At 39.4% G+C, this 27,297-nt stretch overlaps 1 protein-coding gene across 1 annotated transcript; it reads right to left on the bottom strand.

The window, feature by feature from the left end:
- Positions 1 to 27,095, bottom strand: PCOLCE2 (procollagen C-endopeptidase enhancer 2). Its single transcript, XM_065672661.1, has 9 exons — positions 26,933 to 27,095; positions 25,904 to 26,012; positions 17,806 to 18,061; positions 16,168 to 16,292; positions 12,710 to 12,846; positions 8,102 to 8,256; positions 4,288 to 4,371; positions 2,136 to 2,303; positions 1 to 564 (listed from the first exon to the last, which is right to left on the bottom strand). Exons 1-9 carry the CDS (start codon positions 27,019 to 27,021, stop codon positions 434 to 436), a joined length of 1,254 nt encoding a protein of 417 aa, XP_065528733.1. The 5' UTR covers positions 27,022 to 27,095; the 3' UTR covers positions 1 to 433.
- Between the last annotated feature and the right edge of the window lie 202 nt (positions 27,096 to 27,297).

Genomic DNA, 27,297 nt, shown 5'->3' with positions numbered 1-27,297 from the left:
TATGATTTAATCTTAAAATATTTTATTAAGCACAGATAATACTGCAGAAATCCATGTAGTAAAACAACTTTAGAGAAAAAGCCAAGATAAAATGAGTTACTATAAATATTGCACTTAGAAATCTTATTTTACATACACAACTCCTTAAAAAATTGGACAATTATAAATTAACAACTTCCAAGTAATTGGAATTTGGTATGTTTCAGATCAGGTGGCTGTGCTGCAAATCTTCAGCTTTTAAGACTCAGAAGGATCTGTTCTCGTCTTGTACATGTATGGTTACCGCTTTGTGCCAGAGTGTGCTCAGGTGGATGTGAGGGAAGAAAGAGCAAGCATGGTCTTAGTATTGACAATCAGTTGTATCTTCATGGCTTACACTAAGTGGAAATTATTTTTCAAGAGAGATGATAGAATGCAGCTGCAGAGTTTAGTTTTAACATGTTTTGTTTTTCAAGGCATTTAGGATCTTTGAGTTCTTAGTCTTAAAACTCATGACAAAGCTGTTGGGAAAGACTTTGCCTCTACCATCTTCTTCTACCTGGCCCATGATGATGTAGTTTAAACCTACAAAGGAGAGAATGAGATTACAAAGGAGAGAATGAGATTACAAAGGAGAGAATGAGATTACAAAGCAGAAATCCAGGACATAATTTGGTAACTATAGTTCTTTGCCTGTGGTCTCTATTCGTTCGCTCTCTGACCAGTGCCTTCTCAGGTACCATTATGTAAAATCAAAGTAGATATATAGCTAGGTCTCTACTATGTAATTAAATATATAGGAAATATTCATTAAATGTAGCCTGTCAAATGAGTCTGAAAGACATTAAAAATGCAGAGTAAACACTGGATCACTTAGCTACTAACACCCCAAGTGGAATGTGTCTCATTCATTTTGAATATTTTCTCATTTGTTCAGCTTGTAGGATAATGCACTTGAGTGTTTTTATTCTGCTTTTCTCCCTCAAGAGACATCAACATTTTCTATATATATGAAGAGGCAGTCAGGCAAGCAAGGTGAACTTAATGTGTTTCCAAAGCCCTGGCTTTGGAGAAATTGGATGAATTTGCGTATTTTTATGGCTTAGAAGTGCTAGGAGTTTGCAAGGCCTTAGGTTGGAAGGATTAGTAGGTATTATAGGGGTATAAGCAAAAAAGTTTAGATATTAAGTAAAGACTATTAAATACTTAATGTTGATTTAGGAGAAACAGAAGTGTGTGATTTGGAGCCAGCAGTCTGCCTAAAAGGAGACAGTTTGTTCCACCAAGGATGATACATCTCCCAGACAAACGTCTAGCTCCCAGGGAACTAAAGGAGCAAAAGCTAGTTTCTAACAAGGATTTTTCTCTTTGGTACTGCCCACTTTGAATTAATAGGCTTCAATACTAGTAGTATCTTCAGTGTTATCAGGGGGGTTGTGATGCTTATAATATTATTTTGATTGTTTCCTGTTTCTGGTTCCATTTATGATTTCCTGCCTCAGGAAGCAGAGCTGAAAACTGGTTTTTTTACTTGCTTCGATGAAAAAAAGTCTGTGTATTTCTTACAACAGCATATAGGTAGCCCTTGTTACATTTAACTGGAAATAATCTTTATTGACCTCTTTATAGTATTGCTTAAGATAGCTGTAGAAATACTGGCTGTTTGCAGATACAGAGTGGGCTTAACAATGCTAGTATTTCTACAGTAAAGATGTAAATATATACAAGAGCAAAGCAACAGGGAAGTGTGTTGATTTTTGTCCTTTGCTGTGACATACTGCTCTTCTAGGTTTAGCATGGTGTTGTTTTCCCTTCTAAATAATTGTGTATAAAAACTAGCTCCAAAATCATACATGTAAAAATAAAAAATATATAACTGAGCTACATTTGAGAGAATCAAATCAGATTTTACTTTATCATGCGGGTCTAAAAAAAATACTCCTTTTCTTTTTTTTAAACTCCTTTGATCTAACTGAGTCTAATCCTCATAAGTAAAACTGAAGAAAGCAATATAAAGCTGGGTAACTATTTTTATACTAAATCGATTATATTAGTTGCTGATTATAGAAACAGTTACTGTAATCTTACTGTTTTTTGTGGTCATATTTCATGTTGTCTTTTATAAACACACAAGGAGGTTATTCTTGTGTACTTACCTCTTCTGATGAGAGGACACTGTTTACATACAACAATAATCTTGGCACTCATACTCTTGCCAGCTTGCTGAATTGCTAAATTTCCCTCCTTATATACATTAATGATGGATATTGTGGCATGCAGACTGCCAGCCCGTGTTATTGTTGTGATTACAGTTCCAGTTATCACTAGAAGAAAAAGCATTTGATACATTTTTATTTAGACAAAAAATTTGAGGCATAAGAAAAACTAAGTATATTAGTTTGTAACAAGCAGACAAACAATACTGGAAACACTTACTAAAATCACCTGAAATAGATAACTTATTTACTGGCAATTTTTTGTGGCACCAAAATATTAATATTTTGAAATGTATCAGTTTCTTGCAAGCCCAGTTCTGGGTTTCGATAATTTCAACTAAACAGTACAGTTTGATACTACTTTCAATGACTAATTTTGAAACACTGGAGAAGTTAAGACTGAAAACTTTCTAGCCAAAAGCTGAAATCCCAGCTCTCTGACACTCTCACATGAGTAGCAGGGAATAGTTAATGCCCTAGGAGCTAGATTTTGATCTGTCTGAGGCCTGATATTGGTAGGAATTTGCCGATTTCAGCTAAATTTAGGTAACAAATTAGATTGTCATACCTTCCAAAGATCTCTCGGATGAAAATAAAGATAACGTTTTTATTCCTGGGTTTACTAGATTAACTTGTAGGCCCTTTATTTAGCAAGAGGGACTAATAAGTGGTATTAACAGCAGTGTGTTTTGTTTCTCAGATCACCTTTTCTAAATCAGCTAGTGTATCCTAGGATGAATTTGATCTTCAGTTATCAGGTATGTGCTGCCAGATTTATTTTATGTATCTGCCTACTCCACGGTTTGGGTTAGGCATTTGTAAATTTGCACGTTATCTTCCAGAGCTTTTAATTAAATAGGAATGTTCAAGTTCAATCAAAAGAGAATTGTGGATGTTAAAATGCTGGGTACTGCAGTTATATTTCTAGAAACAATAAAAATGAAAGAGAAACAGCTTTTCTAAATTCACAAAGTCAGCAAATAAATTTAGAATAAATCATATACTACAAACATACAATTTCTTTTCTTCCCCTAAGATACATTTGCATTCACAGCAGCATACAAAATATTTTTACTCTTATTCCTGCCATGGAAAAGGTTAAAAAAATGAAAGTATTTGACAAAAGGCAAGAGAGAATATGATTCGTTACTCTGATGCTAGAGGAAAGAGAACAAGTTTTATATATAGTATCTTTTACCATTGACCACAAGAGCTGAGGTTTGGTAAGTAAGAGTAGACCTAAGTTTTGGGCTTTTTTTTTCCCTCTCTGCTTCTTTTGGCCTTGGGCCAGCCTACACTGGTTGCAAATTAAAACAGGCTGGTGGTCAAGAGTGGTAAGGGCTCACACTGCAGTGATTCCATTCTGCTTTAGGGTACAGCCACAGCCCTCAACTGTTTTTCTAGCAAAATTATGCAATTTCCTCGTATCTCATGGGATTAGCCGTAAAGTTAGATTAAAACAAAAACAAAAAACAAAAAAAACCCAAAACCACCCCAGTGTGTGTTGGGGAAAATTATCCCATCAAACTTTCAGGTTATAGGGAATTGAAAAATCTTTAAGTATTAACATCAGAAAATACTCAGACATAACTGAATAAATGAGCAGTGAAAACGCCACCTAAATATATAGCAGGCACCATTTTCCCTGGTGGTGTCTGTCTACAGAAAGCAGTGCTTATAAGCTTCGATGCCTTCTAATTTCTTTTTAAAATATATTGGAAGTCTGTCAATTGAACTGTGGAATAAGTAAGCAGGTACAGCATAAATTGTGTATTGGCTGGTTACACACAGATGAGATGACAGTGCACTAATTGAATCATGTCTCTCCTGTAGGTGGTTGTCTTATATTGTCATTTGCTTTTCGGATTGATAAAGTATGTTTGAAACACACATATATGCAGTGCCCATTTTGGAATATCTCTAAGAATGTATTGAGTGATACACAGATACTAATGTCAGATACACACATAAGATGGTATAGAAAACATAGCCTATACATTAACGATAAGTCAGAACTACGTCTGGTAAAACTCCTATGAGTCTAACACACTGCAAAGTGAATAATTAAAAAGGGACTAATTTGATTCCTTACCAAAGTTGCTTGAACAGTAGTTGCTTTCGAGAGTCCCGCTCCTCTTACACTTTTGCTGGCAGAGGGCAACTGTAGGTTTCACAACTTTTTGAGGAGCAAAAAGTAAATTGAAGTGAGGTATTTGATACAAATACAAAGGAGCATGGTTAAAAAAAAAAAAAGAATTAACAATCCTGATATATACATTAACTAGCTCTGGTACTGCAAGGGACAAACACCGCAATAGCGATACTCCTTTTCTCTGCCATCACCTCCAGTCACTGCCTTTCCGTGTGTGTCCCAGTTCCATACCTGTTCTAATGACCCTATAGAATGGGATGTTACAGAAAATTCACATTTAACTGCATTGCAATCTTAAATATGTAACATAGTGTTGTTGTCTGTTGCTATACAGCCCTAGTGGTACACTGAAAGTGTCCTAATACTGCATAATATTACAGTAGCACTTGAGAAGGGAGGGGGTGGCCTTTTGTCTGAAATTACTGTGCTGTGACAGGGAGATGAGAGTTCAAATTCCTGACATTTCTTTTTTCCTAAATTTCCCACATAGCTCCATGATATCTAGTAATGTATAGTTTTTATTGATGATATTTTGAAATAAAGCATAATGTTTGAAGTATCTCTTTAATACTGGGGACTAACATTTCCTTTCTGAGATTGAATGACTTGTTTATAAACTAGTGAATACACTTTGTACTTTTATTATTGTTAATAGTCTCTACTTTATGCAGCTAGCACCTTCCACATACTGTGTTCAGCTGCAGTATTTTTAAGGCTTTTGTGTCCTTTTCAGATTTGTTTGGAATTGATCAATGATATCATAATTATTGGAAACATGGAGCTGAGACTGACAGATTAAAAAAGCCCAAACACTAACAAAACCCTCACAAAACCCTCATTTCCAAGAGAAACTTAATTAGTTTTGAATAATATGTTTGCAGGTTTTTAATTCCTTTAGAATGGAGACTTTTGCAGAAGTTTTGTTCAGCCTAAACTTTCTGGAAAAAAAAACACCTGGCTAATTTTCCAGTCAGTAATTTGTACTTTTTCCTTACTTGAATGAATGGATGCTTTTCACAGTTTTCCAAGTTTCTGAGATTCAACTAAATGGCATTAAAATTACTTTGTCCTCAGCGATATGCCCATGATTGTTAGAATATCTTCATACTCTTTGATTAGCCTTTCGAGTCCAAAGTTTAAAGATCGGACCCCATATTTTTCATTGATTTTGTGTTGTTTGGGTTAGGTGGTTATTTTAATTAGTCTTCACATGATTGGTATTCAGTGCAACTGATTAGAAAGGTAACTGCCTCCTACAGGGAGAAGTGTTGAAAGAGTTCCTATGTCTATGGAGGCGTATCTCATGATGTCCTACATGATGTAGCCTCAAGTCCTAGAGTCAGAGGTCTACATGGTCTCACGAATGAAACTCCCACCATCATCACTTCAGCTGCCTTGATGTGTCTGCACAGTTCTTTCCTACCAGTGTGTATTTCTAAAAACATTTTTAATTATATGCTGAGTTTCTCTTTATGAAGTGGCCTGTGTAGAATAAAATATACGGAATAGAATATACGGAAAACAGTGTATGGAATACAACGTATGGAATAAACTATGTTCAGCTCCTAGAATGGAACATGTTAATTTTTCAAATTATGGTTTCAAATTACGGTTAGTGGTTGGCAGGGTGACAGGCCATTTAGTTAGTTTTCTGGTCTTGCAGCGTCAGGTGCTAGGTCAGGCAAGCACCTCCTATCTCAATGATATGTGCAGCACCAAAAACTAAGATTTTAACCCTTAAATTCCTTAAGTCTCTCAATTCAGTGTCTGTAGCAGGAAGATAAGAAATGTAGCAGGTAGGTGAGTCACAGGTGCACGCCAGTGTGGTAGCTGCCAAAAATTTACTGAGGTGCTGTAATTTTTCTAAACTTAAAACTGGGGTTGTGCATTACAAACTAATCTTGTTTGGTCCTCTCAGTTTGGGTTTGGTTTTGTGCTAACACTTCAAGTTTTACGTTTGAGTTTAGTAAATTTTGGTTGGTGACTTAACTTCGCTACGATTTGTCTGCCTATTGTTTGTACAGAATGTTATGGTATTTTAGCAAAATACGTCTTGGACAAGGACCAAATTAAAAGTTTAATTGCCTGCCATTTACATGTAACTATTGACAGACAAATTGATGACTTGAGCCAATGAAACGGGAAAATCCATTACATAAACATATGGATTGATCTTCATTACTTGTATTAATGTATTGTATAACAGTTATGTATTTCTTCAAGTACTAATATTTTTATGTAAGGCAGAGATTGAGGTAATTCTTGAAAGTGCCTACTAAAGTGCCTATTTAAATATTAATGCTTGGAGTTCTCTGCAAGTTTGAGCACGTCTGATTTGCAAGATAGTGAAGTCTGCTCGAACTGGACACTTCTGAATGGAAATTATTAAAATTTAATTAAACTGTACAGTTTTCTTGTGCTTCGGTTTGTTTTTGATATCAGAAATGCCCGCACTGTGCATAACTGATCAGACATTGAAGGGACATCTTATTTCTGTCTGCCTAACAAGTTCCTTGGGCACCTTCCATATGTAGTCCTCAGATGACTTTGCATTATTTTCTAACATTGATGTTGTCACAAAGACTTATTTGTAGTTAATTAGTAAAGTATACCTCTTTTGCATGTGCACACACAAAGAGCTCACAGAGCAAGGCTTAATGGCAAAGCCCTGAATACAAAGACAGCATGAGGTAGCTGACAGCCTGGATTACTTGAGACCAAGTGTTTGAACTAACAACTTGGTTAAGAAGTTCTTTATAGTGAAGAAGCGCTGAATTATTTATTGTTAGAGAAGCAGTCGCATCAGGATGATTTACAGGTCATTATAATTTCATTTTTATAACGTTTATTTTCATCTATTTTAAAACCCTTTGTTAGCAGTATTTAAGCACCACAGCTTCTAGGTTTCCTGCTGACAGACCATTGCTGTCCTGTCTTTTGATGCATTTTAAGTACAAATCAGGTTACGCGTTGCAAAAACACCACAAATAAGTTGGTTTTCTGCTATGCCTGTTTCTTCAATCTCTCACATTCAGGCTATAGAAGCTGTAAGAATTTATCCCTCAGTATCTCAATAATGAGGTACTTCTGGCAATACCTTCAGAGGAACCCTCCTTTGATCTTTCATATATGCTGTCTAGTCTTAAATATAAAAGGACACTTATTTTTAGCATGACATAATTATTTATAAGTTCCAATCCCTCGGTTTCTTTGTTGTCATTGGGGATGGTTTGTTTGGTTTTAAAATAAAAATAAATCTGGGGTAGCATCATATTGAACCTGAAGAAGGCTCAGGTGGCTTCCATACCAATTTGCTTGATCTTAATAACTATATGAATAAAAATATGGTCAGATCTTCACTTGTGTAGAAGAAAGAGTTCCTTTAAATAAAAGCTATGTCCTGAAATATTTAGGTCATCTTACACAAAAGAATTTTGGCCATCCATTCTTCCATGGAATTTACTGGTAAACTGTCAAAAAATGAGAAGAGACAGGAAAATTCTCTCAGCTGGAGTTACTGTTACACTGAACACTCACCTGGGTAGATTTTGTTTTAGCAGTGTTAAGTAGATTGTCCCTTGAGCAGACTAAGATACTCCCTTGAGTATATGAATTCTAACTCATTCCCTCGATATTTGAAATACGATAAAATTTTAATTCTTAATATATTTTCTATTATATTTTTCTGTAACCCTCTCCCTGTCCTAAAATAATTTATATTTTTAAGAAATAAAATAAAGCCAGTAAAACTTACTTGAGGTAGCAGGGACTGTTGTGGTAGTAGGTGGAACTGTAGTTGTGGGTAATTTTTTTGGTCTGAATTTATAATGGCCAATAAACCCATCAGCGGTTAAGCTTAAATCAGACAGAAACTGAATGAGCAATTCATTCCTCTCAGACAGAATAGGCCTGAAATAGAAAAAACAAATATTTCCATCATTCTGAATGCCAAAGTCAAAAAGTATTAACAGCATTCCTCTTACAAGAAAAAGAGGGAGCACTTCAATTATTGGTCTGGATGCAATACGTACTCCCAGAATAATACTGAAATAGATGTTTGTTTGCTGGCTACCAGTCAGACACTGGTGTTTTGAGTGTGAAACTCATTCTGACGAATCATCTAAACCTCTGGTTACTGAAGGTTGTGTCAATATAGGTATCTTTAAATTCCTCTGTGTGACTTCATTGCAGACTTCACTTCCTTGGAACGGAAGGGACTCGCTTAACACAGCGGGAAAATATACCAAAGAAATCCTCAGCCTGTAGCAGAGGTAAGTGAATGCTTTTGTTTGGTTGTTGGGTTTGGTTTTTTGTTTTTCTAATTTGTATTTGTTTCATGCAAAACAAGACAGATTTGGACAGCCTTAAGAAAACTAATTCAGTGTTGGATTCTGTCATTCTTTAACAAGAGCACTAAAAATATATGTTTTGAGTTATTATTTCTGTGGGCTCAGCTTTTGTCATTACCAAGCCCTTGAAGAGCTAATGGAGTTCCTTCCTTAGGATTTGTTTCCTTTTCTTTCTTAGGAAATGTCGTAAACAAGCACTCTTGAGTGTATCAGTTTCCAGCTCATAAACTGTGTAGTACCTTCTGTGACACTAACACTGTCTCTGTATGTGGATGCAGTGTGATGAGACTTCGTTCAAGACTACCGTTAGAGAAAATCATATGGAATGCAGGTTTAGCCAAAGCATCACTTCTCTCATTCTTCGAAGCTTTCCACAGACCTTGTCTCAATATTTATTAATAATTAGTAACACAGATTTTTCAAGCACAACCACAGGTTTTGGGGAAGAAAAATAAATACAGGGGCAAAAGAATCTTGGTAAGGATAGAGGAAAACAGAAAGTGGTTTTAAGATGCAGTTTAACTAATGTCTGTGTTGTTCCTTCCCAGGAAGTCCAACAGAGTTCATGAGCAGGATCTTTCCAAAATGCTCAGTCAAGCTTCTGAATTAAAAAGTTGTCTTCGTCTCCCAGGTTTTTGGCAGGTGTTTCAGAAATCAGTTTACTCTGATGGTTGAGTCTGGCATAACCAAACATGTGCTTGGTTATCTGGAATTCTGTAACTTACAGATGCTGCTGTAGTTTCAGAGAATACACTTTTCTTGCAGCAGTATTGGCACAAGCTATGAACATAGGAGGGCACTGATATCAGCTGCCTGAGAGCTCTGTTCTGCTTCCTGAACACCAAATTGGAACTACAAATCGGAAAATCTGACCTAGTCTGTGTGTCCTGTCCTTTTTAAAAGGGCTTTTTGTCTGAGAGGCAGGGTTTTTTTGAATAATTACTGCTCCTAGGAAATTGTGATTATTATGTTCGCCAGTCATTTGTATATCATAGTAATTGTATTTAGGAATCAGGTATGTGGTTACACTGTATGCTTGCTTGTCTGCAGTTGGATCTGAATTAATCTCTGCAACCACCAAATGAGATCAAGGTGTCCACTTTACTCATACTTCTGGTGTATACTGTTTCTGTTACAGAATACCACGTTACATTATCTGTGTGCTGGTTAATGAGTTCCACCTCACATAATTACTGTGTCAGACGTACTGAATGCTCTATAGAAGGCTTGTTTTGTAATTCGGTTTACACACCATGATTTCTGGTTCTTTTACAACACTGGTCCTGTCCTTACTGTTTTTCTGAATCCAGCTGATAAATTGTCACGGAAATTCTTCAGAGCTAGTGGAAAATCCCCAAGAGACATACTTTCCCCTCTTTCACTGGATATAGAAGCTGCCTATATACAAATCTGCAAGAGAAAGTGACTATGCTCAAGCTTTATATTAGATCTCTGCTTAGGAACCAATGCTATCATAAAATGGACTGTCAGGACACTTTTATCATTCTGTAACAGGAAATCTCATCTCTAAGTTATGTGACCTGGGTCTGAGACCAGTATTATGCCCTTGTTCCCCTGTTTCACAAGTCCATACTAAAATGTCTGTATGGCAAACTAGGGTTTGACAGACCCATTTACAGCTTTGACATGCTGTGGAGAAGATGCTGAGCCACAGCTGAGAGTTGGTTTAGGAAGCTTCATGTGGTTACCTCTCAAGATCTAACTGGCATTTCTTCCTTTTGCACTGCCCTGTCAGCCAAGACCAGATCCTGACAGTGGAAAATGTACTTGCCCCTCTGGGCTAGGTTTTAGCTGGAAAGAGGCAGCTAAGTCGGAGGGACTGGAAGCCAGCAGCCTCATCTGTAAAGGGTGATGTTCACTGCTGCCTGATGAGAATGAAGGGGAGGACGAGATCTTGGGGAGTCTGGTTCTTAGCTCAGTCGGAAAAGATCTGAAATGTCGTAACTTGCATAGAGTCAAAATAGATTCTAATCATGCTTCTGGCTTCAATTCTGTTCAACTTGGAAGCAAGGCCATTTGTTCCAGTGCTTTGGATCTGACTTGTGCACAACAAAACACCAATGCCAGGAACTGAACACGTGTATGGAACATAACTAGTTAAGTGTTTCTAATCAGAGATTGTGTTAGGTTTGGGGTGGTTTTTTTGCAGTAGATTAAAGGTAAATACCTAACTATTACGCAGTAAAAGTTGAGTTGTAAGGGATGGATCTGTAAAGTCACTCATGCTATGCTCATCAATGGAGTACCTGGTGATAAAGTGTTAAGTAATGTAACTAATGTCTCTCATCTGCTGATTGCTTTTTAAATCTTGTCTAAAGAAAGAGGAGTGTTTGCGATAGAATTGCTTTTAGGGGGATATTTTTACTTCAGATGATGGTGATTTGCTATCTAACATATACAGATATTTGCAACATTCACGTCAAAGAAACACGTCACTCATTGGGAGGCCCATTCAATCCATCTGCAGTCATTCCAAGTGCCACAGCACTGCAAGGCAATAATTCATCTTGGTTTCCAGGTAAAGGTCTAAGCTATAGAATATGAAGTCAGTTTCATATGAATAAATATGTGAGGCAAAAATGGAAAAATTCTTAATGTCATTTGGCTAAGAGGTGGACGTGAATGACCAAGATTTTTAAGCCACCTCCTTGGCCTGAGTACTGAATACTAACTCTATCTTGCAGAATCTCCCTCCATCTCACAGCCTTCGGGTTGAAGGCAATATGGAAAGATGATAGTTTACTTCTGCTAGTGAAGTTTTTCCTGAAAACAAAGAAGTGATTATGCATGTAACTACAGCTAGAATTTAGCCTCTTGCGTCACCTTAGTGAATTACCTAGTGATTAAAGAATAATCTTACCCATAAGACTCTCTTTTGTCAATACCTTTTTACACAGCAACTTTTTTAACTTTACTACAAGAAGGGGGCCTGAAACTGTAGAAACTTTATGTCCAAATTGAAGGGAAAAAAGTGCAACTCGAGACCAAAAGCCCAAGTTGGCTGAAAGAAACTGCTGTTGCTGTGTTTCAGGTGCAGCTCTAATCTTCAATTCTTGCCAAATTTCTAACAAATTTCTGTAGGCCTAAGCTTACTCTGTTTCTAGCACTGTCATGCTGTTGCATACCTACTGCATGGAGAAGAAAAATCTTTAAAAGGGCTCTTTAAAAGAGTCCTCAGAATGTTTGCCTCCCCTCTCACATCCTGAGGGTATGCTACATAACCTTAAAAAGCCCAACCAAACAAAAAACACAAAAAACCTCATAGTAAATCTCAGTCAAGCAAGCTATGCTTAGAAACACTGAGGTATGCACCTCACCCCCTGTACCACAATTAGTTGCTCTTGGCAATCAAATTATCTGCTATTTCTGAGATACAAGTCTAGTCACACACCTCCATGTGTCTTTTTTAATGGCTTGTATTTCTCGAAATAAAATGCATTCTCTTCATCTTCTAGAGCTACTCAGCTTTAAGAAGATTGCTGGAAGAGGAACAATGGGAAATGAGAGCTAAAAGTTATTAGCCTCACCCAAAAAACCTACTCTTTTGGGGACAATAATTATGATCTACTGTGCTAGACCTGATTATAGTTACAGTGCCATTGGCTGGGTTGGAAATAGTTTTTGCGGGTGGGAGGCTTGGAGGGATGAGTTGGTTTGGAGGGGAATAGGTGAGTTGTGGTTTGTGGGTTAATATTGGTATTATACCAATATCAATGGCATTACCATTAGTATTGATGTTATCAGATAGTGCCCTAATTATGGACAGGACAGAACATGTGTTGGAGACAGCACTAGTAGTGGAGCGAGAGAGAGAAGAGAAAAACCTAGGGGGAGGGAATATATGAAGCAGCTCCTAGAAGTTCAGTTTGAGGTAGAAAATGTCATAATTAATTTTAAAAAATAAGAAAAATATTCCAGAAGCCTCGTACAAAACTCTTAGCAAAAATAGCAAACAGTGGTAGTAAAGCTCATAATTCAAGGAAGTTACTTACGCTGGTGGACTGTCTCCGCAGTACTTCCCAATTCTTTTAGCATCATTTATTTCCCCACCATTAAACACTGCAACATAGTCATATCTGCAGTAGTTGTCTCTCTCCACATCAAACTTCTCAAACTTTAACTCTATTAGCTGCAGGGAAAGTTAAATAACTCATTGAGGTTTTGATATACAGAGGTTTTTAGTGCTCTTATAGTGACCTTTTCATATGAAGAACTAATGGATTTTTCCTTCCGTAAAGGAAAAATCCTCAGTCCACTTAATTGTGGAGCTAAGTATTTTAATCCATGTGACTTCTCTCCAACAAATTCTTCAGCCTATGACTAACATTCTGTAAGACAGTTTGTTCTCAAATGTATGCAAGTAACTTGAGATAAAGTAATTTTTATGAGTGAATGAAAACAGGATAGTAGGTGTCCGGTGTTAGGTTGCTTTTAAAGTAACCGTAACAAATCTAAACCACAAACAAGGGGCTTTTAGTGTCATTGTATCATTCAAGATACACTAAAGAAAAAGTAAGGGCAAAGTTGGTTAAGAGCCATTTTACTGACTTCATTAAGAACAGGGCTTGAACCACTGTGGTTGCCAGTGCTGTTTACTTGATGCAGAAATAAAAAGGTCAGAAACAAAAATATTACTAGAAAGAAAATCAGTAAATAGTAAGACTAAAATCAAGAGAAAGTAAGTAGTTAAATGAATTGTGTTTCTGTACACAATTTCCATATATGTTGGGCTTTGGAAATCGTAAGAGAGAACTAGTATAACTCTAATATTTCCAGTACTGATGCCATTACCTCCAACAGGACTTATATTTATGGGCTTTTCTACTTAAGAAAGAAAAACTATGGACAAGGAAACAGATACGGAATCTAATGCTCTGAAATGGAAGTCCTGCAGTGTAACACTCTCAGTTGTGTGTAGCAAGGAAGGAGAACATAACACAACTGCACAATTAAAACAGAGGCAATATATGCATTTAGGTTGTGTCCTTATATGAAGCACAACAGTTTTTAAATCACCTTCCCATAAATAGTAGAACTAAGGCTTGAATGACAGCACTGAATTGTGCTGATTGTAGCTATGCAGGATTTCTTTTTAAAGTTCTGTCTCAAAGATGATATTAAATCTTTTAAGACTGTACAAAGTAAAACTGAGTCATTTGTGCATTGCATACACTTTGATTTACTGACATAGTAAAAGTGGTCCTGTTCTACATTCATAGTAATGATAGCCTCCTATCACCTGATGTCTTAGTTTTGCCTGGATATGCTTTTGCACTGTTCAGATGTGTAAGGCATCATTTCGTTTCCCATAAAGTATGAGTAGCCATGGGGGACTTCATTTCAGAAATGAGTAACAGGCTTGTTTCAAAAGCCTTGTGGTTGTGAAGAAAAAATGCACTTTAAATGGAGGTACCCATCTGAATAACATGCTTATGACCAAAAAATATTGTATAGAAATAAGTAATGCAACTGGGAGTGGAAATGCTCAATTTTTCCATAGCGGGCAAAATGGTAAGCTGTAATATCTACTTTACTATTGTTCCTAAGTGCACTTTGCACTAATGAAGAAGTATTTCACGATAGAATAGAAGCTCTTCACCATCATGAGCAGCTCCTACATCTTCTATAATAAAAGAAGCCATAGATTTGTATTAGAAGCAAAAGTGTGCCTTGCTTTATTGCTCACATGCTTGTGAAAGAGAAGTACAGACAACGGCACCTAAACTTTGGCAAATGGAAGAGTGAACAGCTTTTCATGTGCACTTGAAGAAAGATGGTTATTCACTTTCCTCAAAAATGGCTTTCAACTGTCAAAATTCTGCCTCATTTGCATGCAAACAACCACTACTGCAGTACACAAAAAATATGTATTTGGAAACTTGTAGGTCTCTGGAACAGAGTCCTCAAAATGTACAGGGTATGATGTCCTTATTTTTGTGCTTACATAGCCTTTCTACAAGCTTAGGAGAAGTTTTTAGGCTTATCTAGAGATACTTTGAAAGAACCAAAGTAATCTGCAATTTGCAGATAAGGTTTTAAAAATCACTGCCTGTTCTGCAGGATTGTTAAATGACCTGTATCTAGCAAGCAAGGAATGTGGATTAAAGAGTAGTACAGGAAAGACTAAGCTGACACTCTGCTTCAGTTCAAGGGATAAAATGTCTTGGTAAATGGAAAAGTGTGAAAGATCTGAAGAATATATTTATCTAGGGCAGCTTTTCTTTTTATTTGGAGGATTATAGTCATGAGCAGAAGATTAAGAGGAAAGTTGTCTTTACATATAGAAGAAGTTAAGAAGCTGTATGTGGTTAAGAAAAGCAGCCTACCAAACATGCTTGGTGACAAAAACATTCAATTATGGTAGATTTCCTGCCAAGGTACAAAGCATATGGCTCAGCAACAACCAGAAAATGTAAAGCTAGGATTGAGATGAGCCCTACAGTATAGGGAACACACTTGGTTTGCCATGTGTGGCAAATAAGCCCTCTTGGTCTGCTGTCACATCTCTTCAGGGCTTAATGAAATTGTAACATATGATCTGATGTTATCTGCCTAACTAAGGAAGCATATTATGAGATGGCATCTTCAACCTATGAAATAAAACTTCATGCAATGTACATGGAAAATTCCTGTGCAGGACAAATCTAAATACATTCCCTGTACTGAGGGCAGAATAAAATTTCTGCTGTTACTAAACTCAATCAGTTCTGCCTGGGTACCTCAATAATAAAGTGCAGCAACACCAATAAATGCTACAAATGTTGTTAGACTTAAATGTAGCAGTGGTCATGATCATGTTTGGTCTTGAGATGATCATCCGCCCTAACTGAATTTGCATGATAATTTCATTAATTAAGTAAATAAGCTTTAAAAATGCCTGTTTTAAAAGCCTCGCCAGTTACAGATACTTTTAAAAACTTAATTTAGGAGGTGTTCAACTGAAGGGGTTTAGACAGGATATTAGGAAGAAGTTCTCCACTGTGAGGGTGGTGAGACACTGGCACAGGTTACCCAGAGAAGCTGTGGCTGCCCTATCCCTGGCAGTGTTCAAGGCCAGGCTGGATGGGGCTTGGAGCAACCTGGTCTAGTGGAAAGTGTCCCTGCACATGCCCGGGGTTAGAACTGGATGAGCTTTAAGGTCCCTTCCAACCCAAACCATTCCATGTATGACATGAATAAGTCAGTGACAGAGGAGGACATGCGGTGTTGAGAAAGCACAGGAGTTACTGGAGTGAGCCAGGCAATACCAGAGAGGAAAGCGGGCATTGCTGCAGCATAGGTGTGCTTGTACTGCTTTGCACAAGCCCAGATTCACACGTCAGCCAAATAGCATTTTTATGGTTGCAGTGCAACACAGGCGGTGTGTTGTGCAAGCAGGCTGTCGTGAGCTGTTAGTCCTTGTAAGCAATAGAAGCTGGGCCGTGCTGGCAGGGTGATGGCAGCGCCTTACCTGGTTCTTTGGGGCAACAATGTGCCAGGAGCAGGTGACTCCTGCTGGGTAGTCTCGCTCTGGCCAGTTGGGTGTTTGGAATGACCCCGACGGCTTCTCCAGTCGGCCCCCACAGTACTGATCCCCTGCAAGCACAGCACACCACACTGACCTCAGTGCAACAGCATGCAGGTAGCTCCTGTAATGCACTTGTTTTGCTGCAGGGGCCTCGGTGAGGGGACATGGCCAGTCCCAGCCAGACCTGCCACAGCCCCACCACTGGACGTGGCTGAGCCCTTCAGCTCAGTTGGTGGCACCTTTGTGAAAATGTATGTAATTAAGGGTAGAAAAAGACAGATGCAGATGAAGAAGGGGGTAAAAAAGAAGAGAGAAACATTCCTGTGCACACCAGGGTTGGAGGAGGAGGAGCTGTAGGTGCTGGAGAATTTCCCCACAGCCCACAGGGGAAGCTGTGTCCGGGGGCAATACAGGGATACAATTAGAAGGACTTGTAAATTACTCATCACCTGCACTGTGTCAGCCTAACAACCTGTCTATCTGCTATCATATATCTGCTATCTAACAACCTAACAATCTGCTATCACGCCGATACCAAAAGCCTTGAAAAAGAGTCCCTCAGCAGGGCAATGCCACCTCCCTGTAACCTCCCAGCCTCTCGCAGTTTTTGGTCTTCCCAGGCACAGGGCAATGTCTTTATGTTTAATAATACCTGACAATTTTTTCTTTCATATGTTTTTCTAATTGTTTTTAAACCAGTGAGGAAATTAACAATCCACAATGTTCCCTGGCACAGCAATCCACCACTTAACAGCTCACTGGGAAAAATCACCTTCTTTGCAGCCACTTGCTCATCTGGTTTTTGTATGAGAAGAGGCAGTGATCCCTGTTCAATTTCTCTGTACCATCCATGCCTTTAGAGCCTTCTCCTACACTCCCCTTGACCTTCTCTTTTCCAGCATGAAGGTGTTCCATGCTTTGCAGCTGGTCTTTGTGCAGAAGATGTTCCATAACTCTTTTGTACTTGTTAACTCTGATTGCTTCTGATAGTTTTATTATATCCTGTTCTGAGATAGGAACATCCAAATGGCACACAGTATTAAAGATGTATTATGCATTATGGATTTATAGGGGCATAATTTGTTGTTTGTGTTTGGTCTTTATTCCCTTTTCAAGAAATTGTTAAACTTCTGTTTCTTTTTTGATACCTATTTGCACCAGGTTGATGCTCAACTATTGTTTTCATAAGTTACCTGTTTCAAAACTGAGATCTCATTCCTAAGTGGTAATACTAAGTTCAGAGCCCATTGTAGTATACATGAAGTTAGGGGTTTCCCCCTTATTTGCAACTTTTATCTGTATTGAATTTCATCTACCATTTCATTGACTAGCCATTACCATATTACTACTAGGTGCAGCTCTTTCACAAGTCTTATAATAGTTAGCCCTCCTCTTTACGACTTTGATTGACTATGATGAAACAGTTATACTTTGTGATATCCTCAGCAAGTTAATTAATGAATATGTTGAACAGCATAATACCTAATCCGTCTGGCATCACATCTTTTTAAGCATTTATGTGGCTCTCCGTAGATTTGTACAGTTATATTTCTCTTTGGCACATATGTGATTGTTAATTACCTCTTTCATGTGGTTCTGCTGCAGAAAACTTCGCAATGAATCCACTTCCAGCAGTATTAGCATCTGAAGTCATCTGCACCAACATTTTATTGCTGTTGGATACAAGAGCACCTGGTTTCACAGTACCACAGAACCTGCCTATGCGTTGTCCATTGGCATGGCCATTGTATATATCCACAAAATCGTATCGGCACAAGTTGTCACTTTCCAGGTCTAAATATCTAAAAGAAAGAACCACCACTTTTCCTTCTGGGACCTGCAGAGAGAGGGAAGGAGGGAGAGATATATTGTGAAGCGTGACTGATACCACATATCTATTTGATCCCACAATTTGCATGAGTATTTTCGTATCCTTCACTTCTCACCAGGTAAGCCCTTTTTGCCAAGTATACTTCAGGCAGAAAAGTTTTTAATATCATATTGTACCAATCATAAAAACAAAGCTCTGGCCGTCTCTGTTGCCATTATTTTCTTCCTAATCCACAGTATTGCCTAGCCAGGCTCATATAGTCAATTATATAGCATCACCACCCAGTTCAGCTACGCATGTTTCTCTTGTTTTCTGCTCTAAGTATGCAATCAGCCATGCAGCTCCCTGTCACCAAGGAAAGTGAGGAGGATGAGAGCAGTATGTTAAAGAAAAAAGAAAAAAGAAGCAATTTACAATTGTGAACAGATGAACTGGCCTTATTTATGTCATAAAATTTCATAGTTTAAAGAATTCTTTTATTTACTGATACATGACTTACATTTATAAATGAAAATTGGAAACTTTACGGCTAATGCTGTACAACCCTAATATTTAGTTATTGAAGTGGGTACATTTAGCTTGAAGGCTGCAGTGAAAGAACTGTATTTGGAAAGAATACGTAAAATTATGAACAGGGAATTCAAAAGAACCATTGGTGGTTGTCTTCAGTACAGAAGAGTTTTGTTTTCTGAAGCACCTGAGGAGATGTAAGACAGCAAATCTTCTTACATGCCTGCATCTGTGGACATTGTGAAAGAGGCAAGAGTAAGGAGAAGGATGTAAATTGAGAAAGCATAATAGGTTACAATGAGGAGAACATTTCCTGGGATAGAGTTGGAAGCTTGTAAGAGAATAAGCAGCATAGCGAGAAGTCAAAACTATTCTAACAAAGCACTCAATGCTATGCGACAGGACAGGAAGAAGGGAAACAGTATTTTGCAATATAGAGGAACGCTAGACAGGCAGAGTGTAATTATCTACATTTAATTCACAGCCCAAAAGGGTGCTTACCTATTAAAATAATTGCATTTGTTCTATTTTACTGAGACATTGCTATTTTCTATTTTTAAATATACAACACACTTAATATATCTGCAGGAAGTCCATATTTAAGCCACTTCATTTAAGAGTTCATGATTTTTTTTTCCTTCTTTAAGAGTGACTAATTTTAAAACACCAGTTTGAGATAAACTGTTCCTATGTGAAACTGTCAAACAGCATTTTTAGCTATTGAAACTCACAGCATTAAAATGCCTTGTCAGGTATAGATGGAGGTGCTATAGATGGAAGAGACCACTTAACCCCCAGAAGATACTCTAGCTCTAGCAGCTCTAGATGTGCTAAGAAGTGTGACATAGATATGGTAAGATTATTCATTCATGCAGCTGCTTTTATGTCCAGTGCTAACAGTGATCCTGCAGCAGTACAGACTTATGCATGAGCTGTTTTCAACTGCCTGGGCCCCATGTACTGACAAGCCCCACTACAGTTCCTGTTGCTGGATTCAGAATATGCTCCTTTAAGTTCCAAGTTCTCTCAAAAATACATTCAGTTGCCCTGTGCTGACGTACAGCACTACTACTACTGCTACTGCGTCAAAACCACAAAACTCATCTGATCTTACCCAGAAATTCCAAACCACAATGACTATGTTTTAGAAAACTGTGAAGCCAGGTATTAGGTTTGAAACTCAGGCTACTGAACTGAGCAAGCCCTATTGCTGGTGACAGAAATTATTCCACATGTATATTTATTCTGTGAAAGCAATATGATTCCTTGAATCACTGCTCTCATAACTAATTCTCTTTACTATTGCATTCGCTTGTCTGCTGGTCTGAATCACTAAGAAGCACTAAGACACAGCCATCTTAATGGAAAAAGAACTAAGAGGAATTTGCTATTCCTGTCAGAAGACCCAAATGTAATTTATGGTTATACTACAAACTCTGTGTGACTGGACAAATCAGTTAAAAAATGCTGGCTGGAAAGTTAGTCAGATAAAGCCAGATTTAGGCAGTTAAATTAAAGCAGCCTTTTTTCCCAGAAGTATGTATGTAAAATAACTTACAGTCATTTGGGCTGGAACACTCGTTATTCACCAGTTTGTACAACTGGTGAAACAGGATCCAAATGAGGTGACCTTTAAAGGTCATCATGTTTTAAAACAGACCGAGCTGTTATACCTACAGTTAAGATTGTCCATCATTTTCCACTGCCTTGCGGTTCTGCTCCGACTTGACCACCTTTAAGAAGTTTCCCCTTTTCCTTCCACTGTTTCTGAAAGTTGAGCAGAAGTTGCTCTATCATATTAAATAGTTTTGTCATTACCTGATATTTTTTCCCTGCTTCCTCAGCTTGAATTCATCTTTGAAGACACCTACTCCCTCCCAGAGTTTGAAGAAGGAAGTGGAAATGTGAGAGGTGGCTGCTTCTGGGGTAGGAATACGTCTTTTTGCTGTCCTTTTAGAAATGCGTTCAGATTCAGCCAAGTGGTTACCCCTTGATGATGCTGACGGGTGCTCAGTGGCAGCTTTGTTCTGTGAGAGTACTGACCCAGCATTGCTCTGCTCACACCAGCCTTAAGGCACTCGCTCCTACCCCCCGTTATTCCACTCTGTTCTGCTGCTCCAGGTGGGGCACAGGGAACCAGAATGAGGGACTGGCCCATGCTTGACTGGGAGAGGATGCTGGCCAAGCAGCCAAACTCTGAACTGCCAGCCAACCATTCACTCAAGTCTTGGGTTTTCTGTTTCATGGTATAAGTAATTCTGTGCAGTGCTGTATCCTTCCTTCTCTCCACTGCTTTGTTATACTAAACTACATTACGTTATCCAGTTATGCTTCATGATAGCTTTTAATCTCTCTAGCTGCTCCTAGTTTAGTCTACTTGATCTTGGTCAAGAATATTCCCTATCATGTACTGAGTTTCCAAGTTTTGGTTTGCAACTGTTCGTAAAAAATGTGGAGGAAAAACTCAGCCACTTGGTCATGAATGTTTAACAAGGAGCCTGCTCCAGATTATAGTTGTCAGAGTAATCCTCGCTCACATTTAGCTGAATGTGGGGAGAGAAGTCATTTACAGAAATGTGTCAACTGAGGCCCTTAATCCCAGTTGCTACTTAGTGCCATTACTTTATAAAATAATGTCACTGCTTATTAAAATAATATTTTTCATTATTCATAAAACCATCAAATTTGTTCCAGTATGTTAAATCATTAAAAGTTTGTGGTCTGAACAGATGACATTCAAGAGTGCAGAGGATGGTGGTTCCACATTCTGGCAGCAGCTGCATCAGTTTGCAGCTACTCCCAAGGAATCCCACCCTAAACATAGTTGTTCTTGCAAAACAATGCTTTTCTTTCATTTCTACCATTTCCCTTTTTTAAATGTTGAAAGTGAATGTGCTAAGGTCTGCCAATGTTTATCCTAGGACATTTAAAACACTGTTCCATGAGAAACACAAGGGAGAAGGCAAAGGCCAGCATGACTCAGTGTTGTTTACTTTGAGCCATGTCTGAGTCTGATGCAGTAAGATAATGGGATACCTCAGAGGAAGAATTGGAAGGAATTGCAGCTTTTAATTAAAAAAGAAAAGAAAAAAGAAAAAGGAAGATGAGGAGGAGTCAAAGGAAGAATGTGTGATGCTTCCGCTGCAGGGTGTGCCTCACTTTCTCATTTATCCATCCAGCTGGTATCTTACAATGACAGAGGCACTTTAGCTTCTGCTGCTCCTTGTCACACTGAGGGTGACTGACCCATACTTGCCCTCTGCATCCCTTCTTATTGTAAGTCTATGGACTTCTTTAGGATCAGAAATGATGACGTTAAACTCATGTGAAGGACGCCTTACATCTACTGAAGGCTAAAGGAAAATAGCACTCCCTGAATTTTTAGGAAGTTTTTCTATACCTTAATTCCCTAAAATCATCCGTGTAGACTGTTAACCTTTTCAAAAGGGCATGATTATTTTATACAGACAACCCACCACAAAATAAGGTCCCTAGGGTTTTTGTTTGTTTGTTGTTTTGGTTTTTGGGTTGGTTGGTTGGTTGTTTTTGATAATTCATTGCTGCCATTTCACATAATATTAATCAAAGTTCACTTACATTTAAAGTAGTTATGTTGGTTTTATGTTATTCTGACTGAATGCAAAGCCCTCTTCATCATTGTGCCTCTGTTTCTGGGGAAGATTCCCAGACTGTTATGCTTTCCAAAATCACTTGGTTTAGATTATTTGCTTTCAAAATAATCTTTTGATAGGAAAAAACCCTTAAATGCCAACTTCCTGGGAAAATATTTTGCCCAGTTTTTTAAACCTATATTGTTGATGGGTTTAATATATTTTGGTGTGTATTTAATACCAAAATGCTGATTGTAGGTTTGCCATAGCAGTCCTAGGTAGACTTGAAAAACACATCAGCTACCTGCAAGCCAAGCATGTTATTTCTCTCTACTGAGAATGAATGTGAAAGTTATTTGGAGTTACAGGAGGGAAGAACCGCAGTTCCTGCCCAGTCGCTTGTTGCCCAGCTCACCAGCCACTGAGGAGCAGTTCTGTAAAAAAATCCTATTAGCTGCTCTTCCTGACAAAAAGGCACTAGATTTTATTCAGCCCTTTCTTTTCTGGCAGTACAGCCATGCGTGAAGATCTGTTCTCTGCTGGAAGGGGCAGTTTCACAGTGATATGGGAAAATGAATGCTTAAAACATAGAGAAAATGATTCAAAATACTTCACTCCCCCAGGGCAGATTCCCAGTTCCCCTAATAAGCAGCTTCTCCAAACCTTGCTTATTGTCAGCAAACCTGCTGGAACACAGCTTCTGAACCTATAAAAATACAACCTTACATAACTCTGACAGTCTTCAGTATTATTGTGGCACATAAAGTTGTTAGAGTTTTATGGGAACTACACAGCCTGCCAGCAAAACACAGGACAGCAGTCCAGATTCTTGGACTATGGGACACATTTATGCGAGGTGATGGCCAAGAAGGATTACAGAGTATTAAAAGTAAATGTATATGACATATTTTAGATAAAGCTACATACATTACTATAGGAAAGGAAATAGCTGTACAGATGACTTCTCAGCAAAGCCAGCTAAAAGCTGCTGGGTAGTCTGCCAAGGTTGTAATATAACCACAAGCATGTGCTGAACACTTCTTAGAGCTCTCTAGAATAGAGAAGCTGTTTTCTTTAGCCAGCTCAAAAAGTCCCAGTCTCTTGAAATAACAGAACCATAATTGAGTTAGAGAGACTTTTAGGTTTAGCAGACCAGTTGGAAAGATTTCAGCTGATACCTGAATGCTACATTGCTTTATCTGTATTACCCATAACATTTTTTAGGCGTATTTTCTTCTACAGAATGAAATAGCTGTCACTCTGCCTCCCTGTGGATTTTGTCCATGGACAGTGAGATCCTGTAGTTAAGAAAACAACAGCTTCATGCTCCTTGTGACCCAGACACAAAGTGAATCAATGTCTTTTCCAGTCTTAAAGACTTGTCAGATCCTGCATTAAGCTGAGTGTTTTCAGGAAGGTGTTCACAGTCCTTGGATAACATGGTCAGGCAAAAAGCCTTAGTCACCTTCTAAGATCAGATGCTAAATGAGGAAGCCTAACAGTAACTACGGCATATTTCATCATGGCTGTGTAAGCCGCTTTCTTACTTGGGTGCTATTGCAAGCTATTCTGAGCCTCACCAGTTAACAGTGAAAGGATTTTATTGCTTAAATTCAGGTTAACCCGACCCTTCAGTGTACCACTTTCCCTCAGTTTGGTTAGGTCTCCTCTTTTTAAAAAGGATGCAGGTTTAGTCTTGAAAGTTTTGTACTCCTTGCTTTCCCTACCTCCATCCTGTGCATCCAAAGGACAGGGCACTCTACACAGTTGATGGAGGAAAAAAATCAACCTGGCTTAGTGAGCAATATTGCCTAATAGGGGTTAAATGAGATGGGGACAAAAGAAAGCCTGGACTACTGGAATTGCGCAGCCCTTTGCTGGCTTTGGGCGAGCTATGGAGAATAGGTATGCAGCAGTCAAAGAGCAGGAGGAAATGGCAGCACAGCAGAAAACTGGGAGTGAGGATGGTCATAAAATACCAGAAGCCATCGAGTTCCTCCCATTGTCAGTAAAGCCTGAGTGCAGACACACAGCTTTGTGGTAACTCTTCTCACAATGTCCGGGCTAACCTGGACGCTCGCATCTTGATGGCAACAGCCACATGAAGTCTGCAAGAAAACCACTCTCTACGGACTTTAAAAATACAATCAATTGTTCTTTTCTCCCTCTATCCCCAATATGTGATGAAGGGCAGATCCATGGGATGCTTCAGTAAATGCTTCCCCACTGCTGCCTCCATTTATAATCTGAATTACTTAATGGTAAAAAATTTAGCTGTTACAATCAAAATTATTATTTCCTCCAGGTTAAATTTTGAACTTTTGAAGAGCTAATACTGAGTTACATTGGTAAACTTAAGTTGGGAGGTTTTTCCCCTTTTATTTGAGGCATGCGTGTGTGAATCCAAATGCAATTTGTGTCTGCTCTTCAGACTCTAAGGAGGGCTACGCTAATTGCTGTAATCTCAGCCTCTCAATAGCAGGAAGCAAGTTTGTTGATGAGCATACACTGTATTTCACGTTATTCTCTTCTGGATAAAGTCAGTCACAGATGAAAGGTAACCTCTAATTTGGCCCTAATAATAATGCTGAATAAAGGTACAGAAAGCAACTGTTGCAGCCTCACTGCTATCCTTCAGATAAAATTATTAATATGACATCACTCATTTGGTACGAGAGGCGTTCTAACTGAACACTGTAAACAGATCAATGTCTCCTGCTTTGCGTCAGCATCTCTATAGTAGCAGGAGACAATTACACTGTGACATCCTAGTCTACTGCAAGCACCTAGCTTGTAATGCACTCTTTGAACTGAAGTTGTCTTTAGTGATCGTGTCAATGTGCAGATTGATTTGCGGGGGGGGTGGTGGTGGTGGTGGTGGTTACGCTTTCTTATACTTCTGTTCTCTAAAGCCCATATTCTAGGCCTGAATGCCATGAAGTTCTTAGTGAACTGTGCCTATAGAATGGAGAGGAAATTTGGTGGACAATTTTGGAGGGCTTAATTTGTGCACATGTGAGGAGAAGTAATCATTCATTCAAATCCCTTTCTCAGAGTCTGTGGATAAAGACGCATCCAACACTGGAGTGTTTAGTCCTCATTGTTTAATGGCATTTGCTGTCCACAAATATGATGTCTCTGCCCTACAGTATCATTTCAGCATCAAAATATCAGTCTTTCCACGTGGTTTTGTACGGTCATTTATAAACGTAACGACACTTCCCTATTGCTTTGGCAGCTTGCTGTATGACATACTCCAGACATCCTGCCTGGCAGAACACAGTTATTAGCATACGACAAGCAAACCTGCCTGAATCCTGAATTTTTTGGTTTTGCTTGAAAGTTTTTCTAGGTCTTCCTGCCAAAAATTTCGCTTTGCATTATCTACACCTCACGGCTTTACTTTAGTCCATTCAATCTAACCAGCTATTGCTCTCTGCTGTGACTGGAAATGTAGGTGCTTGCTTCCCAATGGGTTAATTTAAAACAATTAGAGGTTTATCTATGGAAGTCAATGAAAACTTGCCTCTGACATTAAGCAAGGTCAGTTCTATTTCAGCCACTGTTATCATATTACAGTAACCCTAAAAAGCTCCAGATAGTTGAGCTGCTCTGAATTACTGAGTTCATTATGACACATATGTTATCCCATGTAAAACACTGGCATTAACAACAAATAGCTCTTCATTATCTTCAGCACTGATTTTGTGATATTAAAAATTCTTACTGTGATTTTCCAAGTACATTTGCTGTTTGGAGGGTAGACTCCAGGAAATCCTTCACTCCCAATAAACCCTGACTCTCCAGATACAACTCCTCCACATGCAAATGTAGGCCTGAGAATAATAGGAAAAAGTAGTGCTTAATTTTTAAATATATTTAATTTATTCTGTGAATAGTAGTAAAAAGGCATGAACTGTCTTAAAAACACAGCTTAAATACTTAGTAACATCGCTAACATTAAATAGATGCTTCATTACTTACATAATTTCACTGCTAACATAGATGTGCAATTTAATACACAAACTGAGGTGTAGAGGAAAATACTTGGACTAATTACACGGGCTGTTCTCCTTCCTCCTTTTTTAGTTCATAAGATGGAAGGTGTGGTGTGAATCACTGCAAATTGCTGTTATAATGAAAACATAATTATTTAAAGTGATTGGTAATGACTTTTTTAGGATATATAGTAGTAATTAAAACAGCACAGTAACAAAAATAATTTCTGATTCCTTTCTATTCCACTCTGAAAAGCTTGAACTTGGGTATTTTCATCATGTAAGTCACTTTGGAAGTTTTCTCCGCCGCAGGAACACAACCCACCACGTGCTCCAGTCCTGCTGCTCCAGCCTGGCGATGAAGCCGGCGCCCCTATTTTGCCAGGGTGAGGGCTTTCAGGGGTCCGGTTTCTGCTCCCTGCTCGGGGCACAGACGGGAGCCCCCCAAAACCCCTGCGCAGAGCCACAGTCTTACTGCCGAGGACACGAGGGTGAGCGAGTGCCCCGCTGAGCTTTAGGTACTGGGACGTTATGTCATACCGGTGTGCTACGTTACGTGGTGTGTTACAAGGGGCTGCCCTCCTGTGATGCGGTAACGGGCAACGAAACACCCGCGGGTGTTGCCCGCGGGCAGCGGAGGTGCGGACCAGCGGCGGGCACCGCTGCTGCGGAGGGAAGGAGGGACGGAGAGAGGGAGGGAGGGAGGGAGGCGGGGGAGGGTGCGCAGCGCTGCGCGGGCGCGGGGGGATGCGCGGTACCTGTGCGGCGGGGCTGCGGGGCGCGGCGCAGCCGCCACCGCCAGCAGTAGCGGCAGCAACGGCAGCGGCCGCGGGGCGGCGGGCGGCATCTCTGGGCGGCGACGGCGGCGGCGGCGGCAGCTGGGGCAGGGCTGGGGCCGCGGAGCCGCTCCTCCGGCTGCCGCCTGCTCCTCCCGTGTGCGCCGGGGCCGGGGGAGGAGGCAAAGGCTCCCGCGGTTCCCCGCCCCCGGGGCAGGGCAGGGCAGTGCCGGGCAGGGCAGGGCCGGGCCGCGCCGCCCGTCCCCCGTGGGGCGCGGCGCTGCGGAGCCGCCGGAGCTGCCGGCTTCCCCCTGCCCCTGGGGACCCTGCCCCGGCTGTGCCCGGCC

The sequence above is a fragment of the Lathamus discolor genome, chromosome 3 (assembly GCF_037157495.1).
Source record: "Lathamus discolor isolate bLatDis1 chromosome 3, bLatDis1.hap1, whole genome shotgun sequence".
NCBI classification, from domain to species: domain Eukaryota; kingdom Metazoa; phylum Chordata; class Aves; order Psittaciformes; family Psittacidae; genus Lathamus; species Lathamus discolor.
The sequence above is the reverse complement of the archived record's forward strand: the minus strand, read 5'-3'. Positions and strand labels throughout refer to the sequence as shown.

Coding starts and splice junctions, on each gene's coding strand:
- PCOLCE2 (XM_065672661.1), bottom strand. CDS start 27,021: ATGCCGCCCGCCGCCCCGCGGCCGCTGCCGTTGCTGCCGCTACTGCTG. Junction 18,062..25,903: donor AATGTACTTGGAAAATCACA/GTAAGAATTTTT, acceptor CTCTCTCTGCAG/GTCCCAGAAGGAAAAGTGGT. Junction 4,372..8,101: donor AACAGTCCCTGCTACCTCAA/GTAAGTTTTACT, acceptor CTCCTCAAAAAG/TTGTGAAACCTACAGTTGCC.